This window comes from Dama dama, chromosome 30, assembly GCF_033118175.1.
Source record: "Dama dama isolate Ldn47 chromosome 30, ASM3311817v1, whole genome shotgun sequence".
NCBI lineage: Eukaryota > Metazoa > Chordata > Mammalia > Artiodactyla > Cervidae > Dama > Dama dama.
Window position 1 is genome coordinate 71,879,799 of NC_083710.1, and position 25,997 is coordinate 71,905,795.

The window sequence follows — 25,997 nt, forward strand, 5'->3', positions numbered from 1 at the left end:
GATTTAGTCACTTGGCTGCTCCTATCTGCTCAGGAGGCTGGAGAGAGAGGACCTCTTTCCAGGTTGCCAATGCAGCTAAAACCCAAGGTTTTGTTAGCACAGAAGAAAGAGCAGGTTTTGAGCAGATCTGAAAGAGACACGTGCACCCCAATGTTCATTGTAGCACTGTTTATAATAGCCAGGACATGGAAGCAACCTAGATGCCCATCAGCAGACGAATGGATAAGGAAGCTGTGGTACATATACACCATGGAATATCACTCAGCCATTAAAAAGAATTCATTTGAATCAGTTCTAATGAGATGGATGAAACTGGAGCCCATTATACAGAGTGAAGTAAGCCAGAAAGATAAAGAACATTACAGCATACTAACACATATATATGGAATTTAGAAAGATGGTAATGATAACCCTATATGCAGAGCAGAAAAAGAGACACAGAAATACAGAACAGACTTTTGAACTCTGTGGGAGAAGGTGAGGGTGGGAGGTTTTGAAAGAACAGCATGTATATTATCTATAGTGAAACATATCACCAGCCTAGGTGGCATGCATGAGACAAATGCTCGGGCCTGGTGCACTGGGAAGACCCAGTGGAATCGGGTGGAGAGGGAGGTGGGAAGGGGGATCAGGATGGGGAATACATGTAACTCCATGGCTGATTCATGTCAATGTATGACAAAACCCACTGAAATGTTGCGAAGTAATTAGCCTCCAACTAATTTAAAAAAAAAAGAAAGAAAGAAAGAAAAGAAAAGAAAAGGAAGAAAAAGAGAGAGAAAAAAGAAAGAGAGCAGGTTTTGAGGACAGCCAGTAGTCTCTGCCACCTGTTCATAGTACTTGGGGGTGGGGGTGGGAGTGGTCTCTGTTGTTCAATTTCTCTCCCACTGTGTCTTTTCTCATTAAATTATTTCTAGCATTTAAAGTGTAAGAGGGAGTTTCCTGTATATGATTATATTAGTTTTCTAATGATTTTCAAGACTTTATTTTATTCAGCTAAATTGCATTGACTAGTTCCTATTAATAATTGGTGTGGAAAGTAGCTAGAAGTGGAAGATGTGATCATTCTGTTGAGAAGGAGAGGACTTTGACTAAGGAGCAGAGACATGTGTTTGTGAAAAGATGCTTGTGAAAAGCAAGAAAGAGATAGAGACTTAATAGAATTATCTTTTAAGAATGATGATTTTAATGATAGCTAATGCCAAGCATTCTTTGGGATTGCCTTTCTTTGGGATTGGAATGACAACTGACCTTTTCCAGTCCTGTGGCCACTGCTGAGTTTTCCAAATTTGCTGGCATATTGAGTGCAGCACTTTCACAGCATCAACTTTCAGGATTTGAAATAGCTCAACTGGAATTCCATCACATCCACTAGCTTTGTTCATAGTGATGCTTTTAAAGGCCCACTTGACTTCACATTCCAGGATGTCTGGTTCTAGGTGAGTGATCACACCATTGTGATTATTTGGGTCGTGAAGATCTTTTTTGTACAGTTCTTCTGTGTATTCTTGCCACATCTTAATATCTTCTGCTTCTGTTAGGTCCATACCATTTCTGTCCTTTATCGAGCCCATTTTTGCATGAAATGTTCCCTTGGTATCTTTACTTTTCTTGAAGAGATCTCTAGTCTTTCCCATTCTGTTGTTTTCCTCTATTTCTTTGCATTGATCACTGAGGAAGGCTTTCTTATCTCTCCTGGCTATTCTTTGGAACTCTGCATTCAAATGGGAATATCTTTCCTTTTCTCTTTTGCTTTTCACTTCTCTTTGTTTCACAGCTATTTGTAAGGCCTCCTCAGACAACCATTTTGCCTTTTTGCATTTCTTTTCCATGGGGATGGTCTTGATCCCTGTCTCCTGTACAATGTTATGAACCTCCGTCCATAGTTCATCAGGCTCTCTGTCTATCAGATCTAGTCCCTTAAATCTATTACTCACTTCCACTGTATAGTCATAAGGGATTTGATTTAGGTCATACCTGCAGTTCTGCTTTATTGACTACACCAAAGCCTTCAACTGTGTGGATCACAATAAACTGTGGAAAATTCTGAAAGAAATTGGAATCCCAGACCACCTGACCTGCCTCTTGAGAAACCTATATGCAGGTCAGGAAGCAACAGTTAGGACGGACATGGAACAACAGACTGGTTCCAAATAGGAAGAGGAGTACATCAAAGCTGTATATTGTCACCCTGCTTATTTAACTTATATGCAGGGTACATCATGAGAAACACTGGGCTGGAAGAAGCACAAGCTGGAATCAAGATTACTGGGAGAAATATCAATCACCTCAGATATGCAGATGACACCACCCTTATGGCAGAAAGTGAAGAGGAACTAAAAAACCTGTTGATGAAAGTGAAAGAGGAGAGTGAAAAAGTTGGTTTAAAGCTTAACATTCAGAAAACTAGGATCATGGCATCTGATCCCATCACCTCATCGGAAATAGATGGGGAGACAGTGGAAACAGTGTCAGACTTTATTTTTTTGGGCTCCAAAATCACTGCAAATGGTGATTGCAGCCATGAAATTAAAAGATGCTTACTCCTTGGAATAAAAGTTATGACCAACCTAGATAGCATATTAAAAAGCAGAGACATTACTTTGTCAACAAAGGTCTGTCTGGTTAAGGCTATGGTTTTTCCAGTGGTCAAGTATGGATGTGAGAGTTGGACTGTGAAGAAAGCTGAGCACCGAAGAATCGATGCTTTTGAAGTGTGGTGTTGGAGAAGACTCTTGAGAGTCCCTTGGATTGCAGGAAATCCAACCAGTCCATCCTAAAGGAGATCAGTCCTGGGTGTTTATTGGAAGGACTGATGCTGAAGCTGAAACTCCAATACTTTGGCCTCCTCATGCGAAGAGTTGACTCGTTGGAAAAGACCCTGATTCTGGGAGGGATTGGGGGCAGGAGGAGAAGGGGCAGACAGAGGATGAGATGGCTGGATGGCATCACTCACTCGATGGGCATGAGTTTGAGTAAACTCCGGGAGTTGGTGATGGACAGGGAGGCCTGGCGTGCTGCGATTCATGGGGTTGCAAAGAGTTGGACATGACTGAGCAACTGAACTGAACTGAACTGAATGACAAGCAGTGATAGGGATTTGATACAGAGGAGGAGGAAAGCAGAGTAAGGCTTTCTCCCCCCCCCCCCCCCCCGGAATTAAAATTTTATTTATTTATTTATTTTTTCATTTATTTTTATTAGTTGGAGGCTAATTACTCTACAGTACTGTAGTGGGCTTTGTCATACATTGACATGAATCTGCCATGGATTTACATGTATTCCCCATCCCGATCCCCCCAGAGTAAGGCTTTCATTCGGAGTTTCTTCCATAGGTCTTATTCTCCCAGCCTGTCCTTTGCCACCTGATTGCTGAAGGCCTGGGAATAACCTTCCTCTCTGTGTTCACAACAGTGTTGCATGGTACTTGGAACCTGGTGGGATTCAGTAAATACTTATGGAATCATTTTCTGTCAAAACCTGTGTGTATTGTTAATGACACAGTAAAAATGTCCCGGTTCTTGATGTGTTCAAATTTGGAGACATATTTGTTCTTTGAATGGGAGCCAGTATACTTGTTAAGAAAGTTACAAAGATAGTTCCATGTCCTGGAACTCTTCATGTGTGTGTGTGTGTGTGTACATATATACACACTATAAGCTATATGTGTATACTGTATGTACTATATTATATGCTATAATAGTTTATACTACATGTTATTTAGTATTTCTAATGACCTAACATAATGAATGCTGCAGATGGTGAATGCAGCCACGAAATTAAAAGATACTCCTTGGAAGGAAAGTTATGACCAACCTAGATAGCATATTAAAAAGCAGAGACATTACTTTGCCAACAATGATCCATCTAGTCAAAGCTGTGGTTTTTCCAGTGGTCATGTATGGTTGTGAGAGTTGGACTGTGAAGAAAGCTGAGCACCTAAGAATTGATGCTTTTGAAATGTGGTGTTGGAGAAGACTCTTGAGAGTCCCTTGGACTGCAAGGAGATCCAACCAATCCATCCTAAAGGAGATCAGTCCTGAATATTCATTGGAAGGACTGATGTTGAAGCTGAAACTCCAATATTTTGGCCACCTGATGTAAAGAGCTGACTCACTTGAAAAGACCCTGATGCTGGGAGGGATTGGGGGCAGGAAGAGAAGGGGACAAGAGAGGATGAGATGGTTGGATGGCATCACTGACTCTGTGGACATGGGTTTGGGTGAACTCCAGGAGTTGGTGATGGACAGGGATGCCTGGCGTGCTGCGGTTCATTGGGTCACAAAGAGTTGGACATGACTGAGCGACTGAACTGAACAGAATAGAACATAATGAAATACAGTGTAAAATATATTGCAAATTCCATGGAAGCAATGATTTTGCTTGTGCTTTGTTCCTATAGTTTAAACAGTCTGTGTTTTTCCTTTTTCTGTAGAACTTTCTATTACTTGATGAGCTACCACAGTGCAATCATCAGCTGCCATCAGATGGTAAAACAGTTGTGAACATGCAAGATTTCACTGCTTTTTGGGATAAGGTAACAAATCCTTAATTTCACGATTGTGACTGCTAAAGGACAACTGTGGCATAGATTTATTGGAGGATTTTGAGATTTTACACATGATACAAAATGTGACTTGCCCATTTACCATGGAAGTATGTTATAAAAATTCTGAATCAGGAATGAGTTTTGCAATTAATAGAGATTAAAAATAAAGATGGTTGTTTTGAAGCACTAGCCTGCAGTCTTCTTGATCTGCCAGCTCCCCAATTAAGGTCTTTTCCTTGCCTCAAAACCTTGTCTCTCAGATTCATTGCCTGTCATGTGGTGAGCAGAGTGAGGTTGGACACGGTAACAATTTGTCTTAGCCAGCCAGGAGCCTTGCTGATCGTGGCTAGCTGGCACCAATCAGGGAATATTGGAGCAAGACCCTAGCACCTGCTGGGATCATTTGTCCTGAGGTTCTTTCCTTCAAGATTCCCTGAAGGGGTACCAGCTTCCCTCAGAGCTTGACAATTGAGACAAGGAAACGACAGACTTCTAGAGGCAACAGACTCAATTTCGGTTGTAGGGTAAGTCTACCCAATTTGATAGCTGATTCAACCGGTTCACTTGTTTTGTGTGTCGTTTTGTGTTACAAGCCGACGGGCTTGATTTTGAAGGGTAAGCTGCTCTGGTGTGCACACCGGGAACATTTTTTCCCCTCAAGCTGGGCTTTTCCTTTACAGGACAAACTAATTTGCTTGGGTACCCATTTACAGAGGGGAGGTGTTGTTGGACTCTACCCTGAACCAGTTCATTGGGAACTAGTTCTCATGGGGCAAGCCCACCATAGCTCATATGTAGGGTAAATTTATTTACCTGATTTGGGAACTGGTCCAGTTGGAACCGGTTCATTTGGGAGCTAGTTTTTGTGGGAGTGGGTAACCTAGATAAAATTAGTTAATTTTTTTTATAGGGTAAATTTATTTACCCTATCGGTGGCCAGTTCATCTGTATGCATTGATGCTGGAATCTGTCTTGTACCATTTTTGTTGGAAATTGTCTGCATCTTTTGTGTTTTGGTGTTTTGTGTTTTGCAAAAATGGGAAATATTTCATCTGTCCTGAAGGAAAGATCTTTGGGGTGCATATTAGATATGTTAAGGTCAAAAGAGCAATCGCCTCTGTATGGCTCACAATTAAACAATCTGGCAGTCAGAAGTGCTTTACAAAGGAGAGGAGTGCTCTGATAATGAACATGCCCCGGGGGCTCCCTTACACTTGAGGCATCCAATTCTAATTTCCCCTACAGGAACTCAAGAGAAAGAAAGGGAAAACCACTGTGGTATTCTTACTTGGAGAATTTCATAGACAGTGGAACCTGGTGGGCTACAATCCATGGGATCACAAAGAGTCAGACACGACTGAGAGACTAACACTTACTAACACTAAAAATAAAGTCGGCCCGAGGCGTTTGACATATTGTTATTTGTCTCATTTTCAAGAGAACTTTCAAAGGGTTATCATATTTTGAACTTGAAGTAAATTCATTTATAATATTAGAATTTGTAGGATTGGAGAGACAAAATGCTGCAGTATAGAAATGGTTAACTAACAAATACACAGTCAGTTGTTAGAGACCAGAGACTTTGGATACAATCAGTGTATGTTTTTTGCCTTAATGTTATTAAATATCTTATTACATAGTGTGAGTGATTTGGATCTTTGCTGTGGGGTAGGGTGGGGCTCCTCTATCCTAAGCTTCTGGATGGTTCTGGCTACTTTGGTGGCAGCCAGGGGCAGGAGGAGAGAGCAGGTGGGCATAGTGAGTATCAGTGATTCCAACTTGAAGGGTTGTACTGTGTGGCAAGCTCTAACAGGGAGAACTGGTGATATCACAAAGATTTCCCCAGCACTTGGTTTATTTCTGAAATTTAGCAAATAGGAAAAACAATAGGGACCACTCTCCAAAAGTTCTCAAGTTTTCACTCCCAGTGCAGCCCCATTACAGACAACTGAAAGTCTCCTCCAGCCTCCGGCTTTATAGTTCTTTGTGTACATCCTCCTGTGTCAGTGTGGATTAATCAGGAGAACCAAACCTGCATTCAGGGGAGGGGGGATTCCATGCAGGAAATTAGTTACATAGGAGATGAAAGAACAGAAAAGGGCAAAGCAGTGGTGGATGAGGCAGCTCAGCAATTGCAAAGGCAGGAAGCCGCTCCCCCCCCCAGGACTGGAAGAACTCAGGGAGGAGACACCTCTACCAGAGGGTCCACCCTCCAGAGCAGAGTCCGGGAGCCTGGCTGCTGTCAGAGGGGGGACCGCAGAGCAAATGTCCAGGCTCTGTAGACTCCTCCTGTCTTTCATGCCAGTGACTCTGTTGTGCCACCTGCCTTGCGTTCACCTACTTCTGACTCAGCACCTTTCATCTCCACCAACAAGACAGTAGTATGTGCTATATAAATATATAGAACAAATATATACAACCACATTCCTACACCTTTTGCACATGGGAACTCATACAAGGTGCCCGACCTACCCTACCTTAATAGAGTAGATTTTCCTCCTGCTTGGTATTTCTTATCATAATCCACTTGAAGCATTTATGGAAGGCACCACTAAAATTCCATTATGGTGTTAACTTTATGTGAATGTTGACACATACTTTGTATGTTGTTTTTCAGTAGCTAAGTTGTGTCTTTGTGACCCCATGGACTGTAGCCCACCGGGCTCCTCTGTCTGTGGGGATTCTCCAGGCAAAAATACTGGAGTGGGTTTCCATGCCCTCCTTCAGCGGATCTTGCCAACCCAGGAATCAAACCCAGGTCTCCTGCATTGCAGGTGGGTTCTTTACCTTCCGAGCCACCATATGACCAATTACCAAATTTCTCTTGTATCAAACTATGCAACATTATACACTGTTTTGTTCTTCTTCCAAGAACTTCCAAGAACATGTTCTTAGACTTCTGTACAACTTGCATAGTTGTACAGAACACCCTATTGTGTTGTCCTGGACTTGCCTATGGAAAGACTGTGCACCTTGGCAGAGTTGTTAGTAGTTAGGGGCTGTCAAGTTAGGTCATGGGGGAGAGGGCCCTTGGGAGGGAGAAAGGCAAAGACATTGGAAGTTTTAAAGAGAAACTAAGTCTTAATGAAGCCTCTGCTGGGTTGGGAGGCAGGAGATAGACATGAGCTCTAACTGGCTCCACTGGACAGCCAGGTGAACAGTTTGGGGATGGTCTCGTGGACGCAAGTCTCATCATGAAATGATGGGAATTGATCTCAATCTCTAATCTTTAAAGTATATTTGGGGGTATCTCCAAATCTCAACGGGGCAGGGGTTTCACACTGTTCTCACATATAGTGGGGGACTCAGCTGATGATCTTTGTTGAGTCAGTGGTCCCCAGAGCCTGAACCATGAGGGAACCTACCCAGTACCCACGGGCTGTCGAGTGCTGCTGCCTTCTGGTTGTGGCAGAGCAGTGCCTGATCCTGAAGCCTGACCAGGGAGGGAACTCAGTGTGTGGCCCTGATAGACTTTGAGATCTGCAGACAGGAATCTGATGTTTGTATTTTGTAATCTTAACCAAGTGAAAAGTAGTGAAATAAGGAACCCTAAGTGTCAGGCAAGAAGAAAGGAGTGGATAAGCTTAAAAATGTTTCTTATGTATTAAAATTTAGTTTCTTCTTGATCAGTTCAGTTCAGTTCCCTTCAGTGCCTCAGTCATGTCTGACTCTTTGTGACCCCACGGACTGCAGCATGGCAGGCCTCCCTGTCCATCACCAACTCCCAGAGCTTGCTCAAACTCACGTCCATCAAGCCAGTGATGCCATCCAACCATCTCATTCTCTGTCGTCCCCTTCTCCTCCTGCCTTCCTTCTTTCCCAGCATCAGGGTCTTTTCAAATGAGTCAGCTGTTCACATCAGGAGGTCAAAGTATTGGCCCTTCAGCTTCAGCATCAGTCCTTCCAGTGAATATTCAGGACTGATTTCCTTAATCTGGTTGGATCTCCTTACGGTCCAAGGGGCTCTCAGGAGTCTTCTCCAACACCACAGTTCAAAAGCATCAATTCTTTGGTGCTCAGCTTTCTTTATAGTTTAACTCTCACATCCATACATGACTACTGGAGAAACCATGGCTTTGACTATATGCATCTTTGTCAACAAAGTAACGTCTCTGCTTTTTAATATGCTGTCTAGGTTTTTCATAGCTTTTCTTCCAAGGAGTAAACTCTATTCTTGATACTGTTTGTACACCTATAAAATCTGGTATAATTTGATTATTAAAAATAATTGTTATTTTAGCAAGTGACTGTTCCATAATCATTTCAGTTATTTCCAGAGGAATTTTTTACTTAGATTTTCCAAACTTTTAATCTAGATCCTGTTCCTTTAGACTTTCAGGCATTTTGCTAATCACATGTGATCACTCTCTTAAGAAAAAGAAAAAACTAGCAGTTATTGAGAAGTTTTCTTAATACTTAGTACATATAAATGTGTATATATATATATATATACCCTTAAATCTCTTTACCTTAGAACTTACAGATTACTCAGCAATACAACTTGTGAATCGCATGATGAGTACTCTGTCATTTGCTCTTGTGTTGGATTGTACATGCAACAGCACATCTTTTTTTTTTTTTTTTTTTTTAACAGAAGTACTTTGTTATCCCTGTTTAGCCAGGGCAGGTAATGCATATAATAGGTGTAAAATTTAGGGCTATCACTATAACCCATGATGCCATACTTTACACCTATTTCCTTTTTTGCTTTTGTTGATTTTGGTGTTAAGTTAGAGCTCTAGTGAGATTAAAGCCTTGACTGCCTTTTACAGGAGTTTTTTTTATGGTTGGCTAAAAAGTTTCTTTGGTTTTTAAGTGAAAATAAAAGACACAGTTTTAATTTTTACCAAGAACTTTTCAATTTTTCACAATTTTGGGTTAAATTTTTTATCTTTTTGAGCAAAGAACTGTTCCAGATACCTTTTACAGTTTTCCAGGGAATTGAATTTTTTCCATTAAGAGAATTTTGTAAAGACTGAAATAAATGGAAGTCCAAAAGTACAATGTCTGGTGAGTATGGGGGATCAGTAAGAACTTCCCAGCCAATCTGTAACAGGTTTTTGCCTGGTCATCAATGAAACATGCGGTCTTGCATTATCCTGATGGAAGATTATGCATTTTCTGTTGAGTAATTCTGGATGCTTTTCGTAGAGAGCTGCTTTTGGTTGGCCTAATGGGAGCATTATTTGTTGAAATTAATCATTTGGTTTTCCTGAAGGAGCTCATAATAGAGGATTCCATTGCAATTCCACCATATACACAACATTACCTTCTTTGGAAGAGGACTGGCTCTTGGTGTGGTTGGTGGTGGTGCATTTCACTTGCCCGCAATCTATTCTGTTCCACAATATTGTACAGTATCCATTCTGTTATGTTTAAGTGGAGAACTGCTTGCAGAAATATGGTCAAGAAGGGGTTTTTTTGCTTAACTTCTGTGAAACTCAAATATCAAGGTGATTAACATAACCAAGCTGGTGCAGACGATTTCCATTCAATACTTTGAATGAAATATTTGAATATTTTGAGTGTGTCAGCTGTCTGCTGCATGGTATAGCATTATTTGTTCTCAACGTCTTAATGTGATCTCGATCAACTTCAACTGGCATACCTAACAGTAGAGCATCATCCAATAAGAAATATCCAGCATAAAACTTTGCAAGCCACTTTTGACACAGTTGATCAGTCACAGCACATTCTCCATACACTGCACAAATCTTTTTCTGCATTTAAGTGGCATTTTTACCTCTCTTGAAATAGTAAAGCAAAAAAAAAAAAAAAAGAAATAATAAAACATAATGTGCCAAAATTTTGCTTTTTTATTTTAATATTAAAATGGCTACACAAAAATTCACCAATTAAAAAATTTTTTTTTAAAATACCTGCTGATATAACAGCTGTCATAATACAATCTTAACAACATTGTTTTGAATAAAGTTAAAGACAATTTAGTGCTACTAGAGCCATCTTACAGAAAAAACTGAACAGACTTTTTGGCCAACCCGTATTGAGAATGACTTCTTTGTATAAAGTGCTTCTTTGCTTGCTGAGCATTACTGAGATTCTTTCTTCATCAAGTGAAAATGGAGAGATTAGTGGAGATTCAAACTATTTAAAGGGCCAGGTCTGCCATATACCTATGTAGCTCCCTTGTGGAGGTTAATGAGACATAGTCAATTAAAGCCAAGGGTCATAGTGAAAACTTATAAATGATTAAAAAACTTCCCATACTGGATATTCTATAGAGTATGTTATTTTAATAAGTTAATATGCATCATGAAGTTTTTACTTCATGCAGGTGCCTTATCATTTCACCTACTTAAAATCTGTGGGTGTCTAAATGTAACTAAAGCTGCTTGAAACTCCCAAAGAGATATGATTGCATGAAAAGGCCTCCAGGACAGGATGTCTTAAAATAGGCAGGAGACAAATGTGGGTTAATTTGCATATCAATGAATATTATATTATTTTCTCCATTTTCTGTAGCATTTGGCTTTACTTTATTGAAATGGGTATGTTTTTATAAATTTTAATTTGCAGGAATTAAGAACCCCAACCCTACGAGGCCTTTCCTTTACTGTCAGACCTGGTGAACTGTTAGCTGTGGTTGGACCTGTGGGCGCAGGAAAGGTAAGTTGTGGTGCCTTTTGGCAGCTTGATGCAACACTACAGTCCCTATTAAATTCTCAATGTTGAGCCCAAAGCTGTGTGTACAATGTTTGTTTGTTTGTTTTTTTAAACAGGATAGTTTATTGAAATTGAATAATAGTAAAATAATTACAGTGAAACCCACGTCTGCATTGCCTCAGTTTTGGTCCCACACATCCATCCTGATTCTCAGAAAGTTTTACATGTACACAGTGTATTGATTCCTTATAATTTATAATGTCATATAAGAGATATTTGGTAAGGATTGCAGTGATTGCCATGAAACTTGCTGAGAAGAGCATGGAGAGGCCTGGCATAGTTTTCCCATGGGCACAGGAGTCCTGGACAGTCATTGGAGGACCCAGGGACCTTCTGAGCCAAAGTGTAAGTTCATTCCACAGAGGGATCTATAAAGATTTACCCTCTTGAGAAGTTTTTGTTGATCATCACACTTGTGAAATCCCCATGGTGATTATAGTCCATATCTTTCAGCTCATTAAAAATGCTATTCTATTGTCCTAGATTTACATTGTTTTAATAAGTCATCCATGGTCATTCTTTTTTAAAATTTATTTTTCAACTGGAACCATAATTGCTTCACAATGTTGTGTTAGTTTCTGCTGTACAACAGCATGACTCAGCTGTAAGTATGTGTGTATATATATCCCCTCCCTCTTGAGCCTCCCTCCCACTCTCCCCCATCCCACCCTTCCAGGTCATCACAGAGCACTGAGTTGAGCTCCCTGTGCTGTATAAGCAGCTTCCTGTGCTGAGCTGTGCTTAGTCACTCAGTCTTGTCCAACTGTTTGCTACCCCATGGACTGTAGCCTGCCAGGCTCCTCTGTCCATGGGGATTCTCCAGCAGGAATACTGGAGTGGGTTGCCATACTCTCCTCCAGGGGATCGAACCTACATCTCCCTCCTAAAACAAGAACAATACAATGTTAGGAAGTGTTCTAATTTCATTATTTTACATGTAGCTGTCCAGTTTTCTCAGCACCACTTATTGAAGAGGCTGTATGTTCTCTAATGTATATTCTTGCCTCGTTTGTCAAAGATAAGGTGTCTATAGGTGCATGGGTTTATGTCTGGGCCTGCCATATTGTTCCATTGATCTGTATTTCTGTTTTTTTGTGCCAGCCCCGTACTGTCTTGATTACTATAGCTTTGTACTATAGTCTGAAGTCAGAAAGCTTGATTCTCCCAACACTTTTTTGTTTTGTTTCTTTCTTCTCAAGATTACTTGGGCTATTTGGGGTCTTTTGTGTTTCCAAACAAATTGCAGAAATTTTTGTTCTAGTTCTGTGAAAAATGCTATGGGTAATTTGACAGGGATTGCATTGAATCTGTATATTGCTTTGGGTAGTATAGTCCTTTTCACAATATTGATTCCTACAGTCCAAGAACACAGTGTATCTGTTCATGTCATCTTTGATTTCTTTCATCAGTGTCTTACAGTTTTCTTCATTTTGGTCTTTTGTCTCCTTAGGTAATTTTTTTCCCTAAGCATTTTATTCTTTTTGATACAATGATGAATGCGATTATTTCCTTAATTTCTCCTTCTGACTTTTTGTTGCTAGTAACACAATTTTTTTTTTCCTTTGAGAAAGATCTTTATTAGTTTTATTGGCAAGAAGACAGAACTTTCCTTCAGCATCCATTGCAAGAATGTCTGCCTCTGGTTTACTTTTTTTTTTTTTTTAATTTTTTTGCTGCACCTGTGAGGTATGTGGGATCTTAGTTCCCCAACCAGGAATCAAAACCATGCACCCTGCAGTGGAAACACAGAGTGTTAACCACTGTACCACCAGGGAAGTCCTGCCAGTATTTTCTTATTGGGGAAGGACTTTTCTTTGACTTTTCATGCTGCTATAAGGAAAACAGTTTTAATTAGATGTATCTAAAGCAGCATTTCTCTAGGTTTGTTCCATGGTACTTCTATTTTACAAGAAGGTTTCATGGCCACATAAATCTGGGTAAATGTGCATCGTTTTCCTTCTTGGTGCTTCATGTTGTACAGTTGGAAACAGTTTGTTGGGAATTTGGACATCTCATTAAAGGAAATTATTTATGTGACAGCTGTTCAGGATGGTCAGAGACATGGGGACTTCCTTTTCATTGCAGTGGCCCCTCCATGAAGTCTGGAGGTTGCAAAGGCTCTTCTGGGAAGCTCTGAGCATTTCCTCATGTGACTTGATTTGTTCCCATCAGTGCACGTGTAGTAAAGTTGCAGTCATGTGCTGGAGCAAAAGATTCGGACGTGAGCAAGACCCTGATGCCTCTGCCCTCCAGAGGCAACCAGGTTAATGGGTGAGACTGATACACAGGCAGATTATTTCAGTTTAGTGTGATGTGGACACACACATACCACATCTATGTGTTGTTAAAGATTTGAAGTAAATATGCAGCTGTCAGTTCAGTTCTATTCAGTTGTGTCTGACTCTTTGCAACCCCATGGACTGCAGCATGCCAGGCCTCCCTGTCCATCACCAACTCCCAGAGTCCACTCAAACTCATGTCCATTGAGTCGGTGATGCCATCCAACCATCTCATCCTCTGTCGTCCCCTTCTCCTCCTGCCTTCAATCTTTCCCAGCATCAGGGTCTTTTCCAAAGAGTCAGTTCTTCGCATCATGTGGCCAAAGTATTGGAGCTTCAGCTTCAGCATCAGTCCTTCCACTAAATATTCAGGACTGATTTCCTTTAGATAGACTGGTTGGATCTCCTTGCAGTCCAAGAGATGCTCAAGAGTCTTCTCCAGCACCACAGTTCAAAAGCATCAATTCTTTGATGCTCAGCTTTCTTTATAGTCCAACTCTCACTAGATGACTACTGGAAAAACCATAGCTTTGACTAGATGGACCTTTGTTGGCAAAGTAATATCTCTGTTTTTAATAAGCTTTTTAGGTTGGTCATAACTTTTATTCCAAGGAGCAAGTGTCTTTTAATTTCGTGGCTGCAGTCACCTTGTGCAGTGATTTGGGAGCCCCCAAAAATAGTCTGTCACTGTTCCCACTGTTTCCTCATCTATGTGCCATAAAGTGATGGGACCAGATGCCATGATCTTTGGTTTCTGAATGTTGAGTTTTAAGCCAACTTTTTCACTCTCCTTTTTCATTTTCATTAAGAGGCTCTTTAGTTCTTCTTCGCTTTCTGCCATAATGGTGGTGTCATTTGCATATCTGAGGTTATTGCTACTTCTCCTGGCAATTTTGATTCCAGCTTGTGCTTCATCCAGTCCAGGATTTCTCATGATGCACTATGCATACAGGTTAAATAAGCAGGATGACAATATACAGCCTTGACATACTCCTTTCGCTATTTGGAACCAGAGCTGTACTTGGTCTGAAACAACAAAATGTGAAAATCTAGATGTGATGTGTACACAAGAGAGTCATGATTTCCTCTAGGATGGACTTTTGCCATTTGGACACAACTCACTTCAGAGTTATTTTAATAATAATCTTTGGATATATTCTTCTCATGTAGCTTTTTAATAATAAGTGTTTGTCAACTAAAGGATACTTGGATGCAGAAACAACTACGTGACACATTGGATATATGAAATACTCATCCTGCTGCACTGCTGTGCTAGTTAAGAATGTTTAGCTTTCTTAGCTAGTCTTTTCTGAGTATAATTTTTCATTTGGGGGAAATTCTGAGCAGTTTAGATTGTTATAGTATTATATTAATGTTTCTTATCAACTACTAGTAGTACGTGGACCAATAGGGTTCTTTTCTTTCTTTCTTTCTTTCTTTTTTTTAGCAATTGCCAGGGCTCTACTGCATCCTGTTCTAAATGAAAGGGTTCTATATTGTATCAAGTGCAACAGTGGGGTGTGCTGTGCTATGGGTCTTGTTCTATCCTGAGTGCTGCCTATTCACGTGTGTGTGTTGTCATCTGTTTCAGTCGTCACTGTTAAGCGCTGTGCTGGGGGAGCTGCCCCCAAGCCAGGGACAGGTCAGCGTGCACGGGAGGATCGCGTATGTGTCTCAGCAGCCCTGGGTGTTGTCAGGAACTGTGAGGAGTAACATTTTATTTGGGAAGAAATATGAAAAGGAACGATATATAAAAGTAATAAAGGCTTGTGCTTTGGAAGAGGTGAGTAATGACTTTGAGTTGCATATACTTAAATTTCAAATAATGATAGTGTTGGTTTAAACTACAGGGTTTACTGAAGTTTTGTTTCAAATTTTGAAAGACTTCTGGGTAAATATACACACGTAACCCAGCTGTTTCAATGCCAATGTGATAGCAGCACTTACAGATATGCCTTTAGAAAGTAGTGGATGGTTGTTTAATTTTATAAGGTTTTATTCACTTTTTAATTTCTTTCTTTAATGAACGATTACCAAAATTTACAGAAATAGTGTAGTGTAATGAACTCTCGTGTACCACCCGCAGCTTTAGCCAAGATCAGCTGGTGGCCAGTCTTGCTGCATCTCTACCCCTGCCCCCTGCCAGCCCCACCTCCACCCCGGAGTATTCTGAAGCAGGTCCTAGACCTCAGATTAGTTCATCTGTAAACATATCATTAGTTTTCTCTACAAGATAGGATAGCCTTTGGGAAAAAAATCACCACATTATTTCCCCTGAAAAATAGCTCAAATTCTTGAATATCATCAAGCTAGTCTGTGTGGTTTTTTAATTAATTTATTTATTTTAATTGGAGGCTAATTATTTTACAATATTGTAGTGTTTTTTTGCCATACATTGACATGAATCAGCCATGGGTGTACATGTGTTTCCCATCCTAACCCTCCCTCCCAACTCCCTCCCAATCCCATCCCTCAGGGTCATCCCAGTGCACAAGTCCTGAGCACCCTGTCTCATGCATTGAACCTGCACTGGTGATCTATTTCACATATGATAATATACATGCTTCATTGCTATTCTCTCAAACCATCCCACCCTCGTCTTCTCACACAGAGTCCAAAAGACTATTCTTTACATCTGTGTCTCTTTTGCTGTCTTGCATTTAGGGTCATTGTTACTATCTTTCTAAATTCCATATATATGTGTTAGTATACTGTGTTGGTATTTTTCTTTCTGACTTACTTCTCTCTGTATAATAGGCTCCAGTTTCATCCACCTCATTAGAACTGATTCAAATGTATTCTTTTTAATGGCAGAGTAATATTCCATTGTGTATATGTACCACAGCTTTCTTATCCATTCATCTGCCGGTAAACATCTAGGATGCTTCCATGTCCCGGCTATTGTAAACAGTGCTGTGATGAACATTGGGGTACACGTATCTCTTTCAGTTCTGGTTTCCTTGGTGTGTATGTCCAGCAGTGAGATTGCTAGGTCATATGGCAGTTCTATTTCCAGTTTTTTAAGGAATCTCCACACTGTTCTCCATAGTGGCTGTACTAGTTTGCATTCCCACTGACAGTGTAGGAGGGCTCCCATTTTTCCTTATCCTCTCCAGAATTTATTGTTTGTAGACTTCTTGATAGCACTCATTCTGACTGGCATGAGATGGTACCTCATTGCGGTTTTGATTTGCATTTCTCTGATAATAAGTGATGTTGAGCATCTTTTCATGTGTTCGTTAGCCATCTGTATGTCTTCTATGGAGAAATGTCTGTTTAGTTATTTGGCCCATTTTTTTGATTGAGTTGTTAATTTTTCTGGTATTGAGCTGCATCAGCTGCTTGCATATTTTTGAGATTAATTCTTTGTCAGTTGCTTCATTTGCTATTATTTTCTCCTAATCTGTGTTTACATGTTGTTAATCATATCACCGAGAAATCTCCTTCACCATTGTTGAAATCAGACTCTATATGAGGTCTGTCCATTGCACTTGGTTGATGCCTTCTTGCTCCATTTCAGTCTCTAGGTTTCCCTCTCCACTTCATTTTTGACTTGTAGTTTATTCTTGAAAGAAAATGGAATGCTTTAACATTTCTTTTTAATACTGCATCTTTTACTATGGAGAAGTTGTTTTCAAAAATGGCACTGCATTTCACAGGAAATGGCAAGATGAAATGTTTAACTGTACATTGGGATATAAATTAGTGAATAATGAAAACTAAACTTAACTGATAGGAGAATATAATTTGGCAAAAAGAAAGAAAAATTTAAATACTGATAAATACTATGTTACTCTCTTGGGTTAGAAAAATCAGTGAATAACAATGTTAAAGGGCTTCCCCTGGGGTCTGTTCAATGCAGTCTGGACATATGACTTCTTTTATCCTGTGAAGAAAAGGCTGGGACAGACTTTCAAAGGTGTGGGATTGAAGGCTCCAGACCCTCTTTCTGAGGAAATAGTAATTTTGCTTGAACAATGGCTTGAATTTCATAGATTGTTTCAGGTGAGTACTATTCTATGATGATGTGGACAAATAAAATTGCTTATTTAACCATCTTGTTTCTTTCTCCTGGGTTATTGTTAATAGATGATTGTGCTTTTGCAGAAATGATGTCGTTAGCAGTAATGAACTAGATTTTTATTAAACGACGTATATACTGTGTAAGAAAATAAGAGGGAAAGCAAATGTAAGACAGTGAGACAATACCTGTCATTTATTGAGCCCTTGTGCCAATGTGTTTTCTGTGTATCACTCACATGTGCACACATGTACACACATAAAAAGAAAAATGAGTTATGAATCTTTTACCAGTGTTTTTGTTTTATAGTTGGTAAAATGGAGGCTTGGTGAGAAGAAATTACTCACCTCAATACTGGCAGCTCAGGTTCAGAGCTGTTTCAGCAGCACTCTAGACTCCACAGTGCTGTGCTACCTTTCAATTGAGGAAGTTTATAAGGAAAAACTTATTAAAAAAGTGGGTGATTTATGAAAGTGGAATGGGAAATAAATAGATTTCAGGCATTTCTTAAGAAATAGGTTAATAATTACCTTAATCAAGTTGAATTTTTGATGTCCAGATCAGGCTCCAAAGACCCAGGCCACTATGTGGCTGTTTCTTTTATGACCTTGCCTTTCTGGAAAGCTCAGCCTTATCTTTTTCCCCACACTTGAGCATCTCTGGAGAAGAACAGGTACTGGGACAGTGGCTCTCATTCAGTATTTTCCATGGGAGCCGATGCTTTGCTGCAGCCACGTGGGGTGACTGGACCGGTAATGCGGGCAGTGTCCTGGGGCTTCACCCAGCCTAGGGCATGTGTGCAGCACAGACCCTGGTGGGAAGGGGCCCTGCAGGACTGGCCTGCACAGTGATTCTTCTGTATGTGCTGTGATGTTTATAAACATGGACCACTTTCCTGTTTTCTGCATATTTGGGACATGGAGTTGGGGCCCCTTGTGCCCATTTCCTCCTTGGCAGGAAGGGAGGGATCAGAGAGCAGAGTCCTGACCCCAGCTTTGTCACTTGCTCACTGTCACTCTGGACATGTCCTGTTACCTGCCTGTACCTCTGATGTATCTGCAGCAAAACGAGGAATCTGGATCAGAGGGTATCCAGGAGGTTTTATTGCTGCTCTGAAATGTCATCTGTGACTATGATTAGCAAGAGATCAGCAAGGTTTTTACACCTTGGAACCACCTAATGAAGTTCTTTGCTTATCCTTTTTGGAATCCCTGTATCAGTGGATGGGCATAATACTTTCATAGATAATAGGGGTGTCCTAGAACCATCTGCAGTGATTTTGGAGCCCCCAAAATAAAGTCTGACACTATTTCTCCTCTTTCCCTGTCTATTTGCCATGAAGTGATGGGACCGGGTGCCATGATTTTAGTTTTCTGAATGTTGAGCTTTAAGTCAACTTTTTCACTCTCCTCTTTCACTTTCATCAAGAGGTTTTTTTAGTTCCTCTTCACTTTCTGCCATAATGGTGGTGTCATCTGCATATCCGAGGTGACTGATATTTCTCCCGGCAATCTTGATTCCAGCTTGTGATTCTTCCAGCCCAGCGTTTCTCATGATGTACTCTGCATATAAGTTAAATAAGCAGGGTGACAATATACAGCCTTGACATATTTGGAACCAGTCCTTTTGGAACCACTCCTTTTCCTGTTTGGTAGCAGTCTGTTGTTCCATGTCCAGTTCTAACTGTTGCTTCATAACCTGCATATAGGTTTCTCAAGAGGCAGGTCAGGTAGTCTGGTATTCCCATCTCTTTCAGAATTTCCCAGTTTATTGTGATCCAAACAGTCAAAGGTTTTGGCATAGTCTTGGAACTACCCCACGCCTGAGGTCAGGGGTGGCGGCCGAGGGGAGCTACCACACATCCAAGGAGCAGTGGCTGCCCAGGCACAGGAGGGCTGAGAGGAGCTACTCCACATTCAACTTCAGGAGGGGCAGACGTGAGGAGATACCCCTCGTCCAAGGTAAGGAGCAGCGGCTGAGCTTTGCTGGAGCAGCCATAAAAAGATACCCCATGTCCAAGGTAAGAGAAATCCAAGTAAGATGGTAGGTGTTGCGAGAGGGCATCAGAGGGCAGACACACTGAAACCATAATCACAGAAAACTAGCCAATGTGATCACAAGATCACAGCCTTGTCTAACTCAATGAAACTAAGCGATGCCGTGTGGGGACACCCAAGATGGATGGGTCACGGCGGAGAGGTCTGACAGAATGTGATCCACGGGAGAAGGGAATGGCAAACCACTTCAGTATTCCTGCCTTGAGAACCCATGAACAGTATGAAAAGGCAAAATGATAGGATACTGAAAGAGGAACTCCCCAGGTCGGTATGTGCCCAATATGCTACTGGAGATCAGTGGAGAAATAACTCCAGAAAGAATGAAGGAATGGAACCAAAGCAAAAACAATACCCAATTGTGGATGTGATTGGTGATAGAAGCAAGATCCGATGCTGCAAAGAGCAATATTGCATAGGAACCTGGAATGTTAGGCCTATGAATTGGAAGTGGCCAAACAGGAGATGGCAAGAGTGAATGTCAACATTCTAGGAATCAGCAAACTAAAATGGACTGGAATGGGTGAATTTAATTCAGATGACCATTATATCTACTACTGTGGGCAGGAATCCCTTAGACGAAATAGAGTAGCCATCATGGTCAACAAGAGTCTGAAATGCAGTACTTGGATGCAATCTCAAAAATGACAGAATGATCTCTGTTCATTTCCAAGGCAAATCATTTAATATCATGATAATTCCAAGCCTATACCCCAACCAGTAACACTGAAGAAACTGAAGTTGAATGGTTCTATGAAGACCTACAGGACCTTTTAGAACTAACATCCAAAAAAGACATCCTTTTCATTATAGGGGACTGGAATGCAAAAGTAGGAAGTCAAGAAACACCTGGAGTAACAGGTAAATTTGGTCTTGGAGTATGGAATGAAGCAGGGCAAAGGTTAACAGAGTTTTGGAAAGAGAACGCACTGGTCATAGCAACAGCCTCTTCCAACAACACAAGAGAAGACTCTACACATGGACATCACCAGATGGTCAACACCGAAATCAGGTTGATTATATTCTTTGCAGCCAAAGATGGAGAAGCTCTATAAATTCAGCAAAAACAAGACCAGGAGCTGACTGTGGCTCAGATCATGAACTCTTTATTGCCAAATTCAGACTTAAATCAGAGAAAGTAGGGAAAACCACTAGACCATTCAGGTATGACCTAAATCAAATGACTTCTGATTATATAGTGGAAGTGAGAAATAGATTTAAGGGACTAGATCTGATAGACAGAGTACATGATGAACTATGGATGGAGGTTCGTGAAACTGTACAGGAGACAGGTATCAAGACCATCCCCATGGAAAAGAAATGCAAAAGAGCAAAATGGCTGTCTGAGCAGGCCTTACAAATAGTAATGAAAAGAAGAAAAGTGAAAAGCAAAGGAGAAAAGGAAAGGCATTCCCATTTGAATGCAGAGCTCCAAAGAATAGCAAGGAGAGATTAGAAAGCCTTCCTCAGTGATCAATGCAAAGAAATAGAGGAAAACAACAGAATGGGAAAGACTAGAGATCTCTTCAAGAAAATTAGAGATACTAAGGGAACATTTCATGCAAAGATGGGCTCGATAAAGGACAGAAATGGTATGGACCTAACAGAAGCAGAAGATATTAAGAAGAGGTGGCAAGAATACACACAAGAACTGTACAAAAAAGATCTTCAAAACCCAGATAATCACGATGGTGTGATCACTCACCTAGAACCAGACATCCTGGAATGTGAAGTCAGGTGGTCCTTAGGAAGCAGCACTATGAACAAAGCTAGTGGAGGTAATGGAATTCCAGTTGAGCTATTTCAAATCCTGAAAGATGATGCTGTGAAATTGCTGCACTTAGTATGTCAGCAAATTTGGAAAACTCAGCAGTGGCCACAGGACTGGAAAAGGTCAGTTTTCATCCCAATCCCAAAGAAAGGCAATGCCAAAGAATGCTCAATCTACCACACAATTGCAATCATCTCACACGCTAGTAAAGTAATGCTCAACATTCTCCAAGCCAGGCTTCAGCAATGCGTGAACTGTGAACTTCCAGATGTTCAAACTGGCTTTAGAAAAGGCAGAGGAACCAGAGATCAAATTGCCAATATCTGCTGCATCATTGAAAAAGCAAGGGAGTTCCAGAAAAACATCTATCTCTGCTTTATTGACTATGCCAAAGCCTTTGACTGTGTGGATCACAATAAACTGTGGAAAATTCTGAAAGAGATGGGAATACCAGACCACCTGACCTGCCTCTTGAGAAACTTATATGCATGTCAGGAAGCAACAGTTAGAACTGGACATGGAACAATAGGCTGCTTCCAAATAGGAAAAGGAGTACGTCAAAGCTGTATATTGTCACCCTGCTTATTTAACTTATATGCAGAATACATCATGAGAAACGCTGGGCTGGAAGAAGCACAAGCTGGAATCAAGATTGCTGGGAGACATATTAGTCACCTCAGATATGCAGATGATACCACCCTTATGGCAGAAAGTGAAGAGGAAGTAAAAAACCTCTTGATTAAAGTGAAAGAGGATAGTGAAAAAGTTGGCTTAAAGCTCAACATTTAGAAAACTAAGATTATGTCATCTGGTCCCAACCCTTCATGGGAAATAGATGAGGAAACAGTGGAAACACTATCAGACTTCATTTTTTTGGGCTCCAAAATCACTGCTGATGGTGAGTGCAGCCATGAAATTAAAAGACGCTTACTTCTTGAAAGGAAAGTTATGACCACCTTAGACAGCACATTAAAAAGCCGAGACAGTACTTTGCCAACAAAGGTCCATCTAGTCAAGACTATGGTTTTTCCAGTGGTCATGTATGGATGTGAGAGTTGGACTGTGAAGAAAGCTGAGCGCTGAAGAACTCATGCTTTTGGACTGTGGTGTTGAAGACTCTTGAGAGTCCCTTGGACTGCAAGGAGATCCAACCAGTCCATTCTAAAGGAGATCAGTCCTGGGTGTTCATTGGAAGGACTGATGCTGAAGCTGAAACTCCAATACTTTGGCCACCTGAGGCGAAGAGCTGACTCCTTAGAAAAGACCCTGATGCTGGGAGGGATTCAGGCAGCAGGAGAAGGTGCCGAGAGTGGATAAGATGGCTGGATCGCATCACCAATTCGATGGACATGAGTTTGAGTAAACTCCAGGAGTTGGTGATGGACAGGGAGGCCTGGTTGTGTGATTCATGGGGTTGCAAAGAGTTGGATACACTGAGTGACTGAACTGAACTGAGAACTATTTTGACCTGTAGTTACAGAAACTGTATGTGTAGTAGAAAAGGCTTGGCTTTTGGAGAGAAACAATCTTAGTTATTAACTCTGAGTGTTTATCTCAATTTCTTTTCTTATTGAATGCAAGGAGAGATGGGATTATTGTAAAGGCTACAGGCCTTGCATGTGGAATGCAAACATGCCAGTGTTTCAGTAAATGGTAGCTATTTTTACTATTATAGTCCTTTTCTCTACAAATACACTTACATATTAATGAAGATTTCTCCTCACTGTTTTCCCTAACCCCACTGTCCCCAAATCCTGGATGAAAAAACAGTAAAAAGAGCAAATTTTCTTGTATTACATATGTTATTTACAACATGACATATTATACTAGATTTAATTGAAGTAAACATTTAAGTTCACTGAGCTTAAAACATTTCTATTAATTTAATGAAGTAATCACAGTGACAACATCAATTCAGACTGATGACATCAACCTCAAAGCCCAGGAGTCAAAGGCTTAGGAGTTGAGTCTGTTTCTCTGTTCTCTAGGTGCATGATTCTTCATTTGTAAAATAGAGATAATAATACTATCAACCTCATAATGTTGTTTTGAGGATGAAATGCAGGAGTGATTTTAAAGCACCTGATTGCTAGGGACATAACAGTCACTTTATAAATGTTCAATAATTTTGAAAAAAATTAGCTCTTAATTTTAAGCTCAGTCAGATTTGGTAAAACATGTCCATAAAATATGACATGTAAGAAAGAAGGTATTTGAATATTTAACTTTAATTATTTAAGTTTATATTTATGTAGGTACTCCATACATAGTACATTATGTAAAGGCATTCCTCAGAGCAGTGATGTGACCTCACTTAGTCTCAATTTCCTCATCTGTGAAATGGAGCCAGTACTTCCTGTGCAGCTTGTTGTGAGGATTAGAGATACACAGCATCGGGGTCCACCACACATCTTACCCTCCAGGAGCTGAGAGACAGCATGTGCTTGTGTACAAATGATGGACCAGAATAAGACAGTCCTTCATGAGAGATGAGAGATGTAAACAGAACATTAGGAAACCAGCAGGAAGAGATGAGTCCAGGATGGGTTTATGGGAGAGTGTGTTTTGGATGAACCTGGAAAGATGGGCAGGATATTGACAGGAAATGAGAGGAAGGGCGATTCCACATGGAAGAAAAGCTGTAAGAAAGGCAAGACATCCGCTGTTTGACTCTGAAACCCAGCCTTCCTCTGTCAGGGCCTCATTAACTGTTTCAACAATCTTCTGGGTGGTGTTTCTACACTAAGTCTCCGCCATCAGTGAAGGGCTCTTCATGTTCTCTGGATGGATGGCATCAAGAATCAACAGCCTCATTTCCTAGTTTGCCTCTAGTTTGTGTGTCTGCTGTTAAGTGAGAATTGCTTAAATTTAACTTAGAGGAAAATAACGTGAATAAGAATACCTTCCTGTCAGGAGAAGGAACTGTAATATATGCTCAACTCCGGCTTTTCCCTTTAACCTAGTCAGAAAATGGTGGCTGGGCATTAACCTGACTTGGATTTTACTTTAAATCCTTTGAAATGGTTTTCTCATCTGTGGTTTGTCCATGAATAATTGTCAGAGTAACTGTCATGCTAGCAAAGTAATGCTCAAAATTCTCCAAGCCAGGCTTCAACAGTATGTGAGCCGTGAACTTCCAGATGTTCAAACTTGACTTAGAAATGGTAGAGGAACCAAAAATCAAATGGCCAACATCCACTGGATCATCAAAAAAGCAAGAGTTCCAGAAAAACACTGACTTCTGCTTTATTGACTACGCCAAAGCCTTAGATTGTGTGGTATACAACAAACTGGAAAATTCTTCAAGAGATGGGAATACCAGACCACTTTACCTGCCTCCTGAGAAATCTGTATGCAGGTCAAGAAGCAACAGTTAGAACTGGATATGGAACAATAGACTGGTTCCAAATTGGAAAAGAGTACATCAAGGCTGCATATTGTCACCCTGCTTATTTAACTTATATGCAGAGTATATCGTGAGAAACCCTGGGCTGGATGAAGCACAAGCTGGAATCAAGATTGCAGGGAGAAATATCAATAATCTCAGATATGCAGATGATATCACCCTTATGGAAGAAAGCCCAGAGGAACCAAAGAGCCTCTTGACAAAAGTGAAAGAGGAGAATGAAAAATTTGGCTTAAAACTCAACATTCAAAAAAAGAAGATCATGGCATTTGGCCCCATCACTTCATGGCAAATAGATGGGGAAACAGTGAGTGACTTTATTTTTGGGGGGCTCCAAAATCATTGCAGATAGTGACTGCAGCCATGAAATTAAAAGATGCTTGCTCCTTGGAAGAAAAGCTATGACCAACCTAGATAGCATATTAAAAAGCAGAGACATTACTTTGCCGACAAAGGTCCATCTAGTCAAAGCTATGGTTTTTCCAGTGGTCATGTATGGATGTGAGATTTGGACCATAAAGAAAGATGAGTGCCAAAGGATTTATGCTTTTGAACTGTGGTGTTGGAGAAGATTCTTGAGAGTCCCTTGGACTGCAAGGAGATCCAACCAGTCCATCCTAAAGGAGATCAGTCCTGGGTGTTCATTGGAAGGGCTGATACTGAAGCTGAAACTCCAATACTTTGGCCACCTGATGCGAAGAGCGGACTCATTTGAAAAGACCCTGATGCTGGGAAAAATTGAAGGCAGGAGGAGAAGGGGATGACAGAGGATGAGATAGTTGGATGACATCACCAACTCAATGGATATGAGTTTGAGCAAGCTCTGGGAGTTGGTGATGGACAGGGAGGCCTGGTGTGCTGCAGTTCATGAGGTCGCATAGAGTTGGACGCAACTGAGTGACTGAACCGAACTGAACTGAATTGTCAGAGTCAAGGAGGCACTCGAAGTCCTCCCACCAGACCTGGAGAGACAGTGCTTGCATCTTATACTCTGACTGTGCTAAATGAAGGAGTGGATTCAGGTGTCTTTTATAGAGCATGGTTGAGATTGCTGTGCTACAATGTGGTGCTGTTTTGAGAAAGAAATGAAAACAACATAAAATCAAAACATAAAAGCCAAGTGAAACAGTTTGTGAAAACTGTCAACAGTGAAACAGAGGCCAAGTAAACAGTGTGTGTGTGTGTGTGTGTGTGTGTGTGTGTGTGTGTCTAAATCCAAAAGCATGAGATGAT

General features: G+C 40.7%; 1 protein-coding gene across 1 annotated transcript in view; it reads left to right on the forward strand.

Moving 5' to 3' along the window:
* LOC133049359 (ATP-binding cassette sub-family C member 4-like) overlaps positions 1-25,997 on the forward strand; it is a 297,052-nt gene that overhangs the window by 139,541 nt on the left and 131,514 nt on the right. The window contains exons 9-11 of the mRNA XM_061133336.1: positions 4,436-4,537; positions 11,087-11,176; positions 15,104-15,295. Of these exons, the coding sequence (XP_060989319.1) occupies positions 4,436-4,537; positions 11,087-11,176; positions 15,104-15,295 (384 nt within the window). The remainder of the gene's footprint in view (positions 1-4,435; positions 4,538-11,086; positions 11,177-15,103; positions 15,296-25,997) is intronic.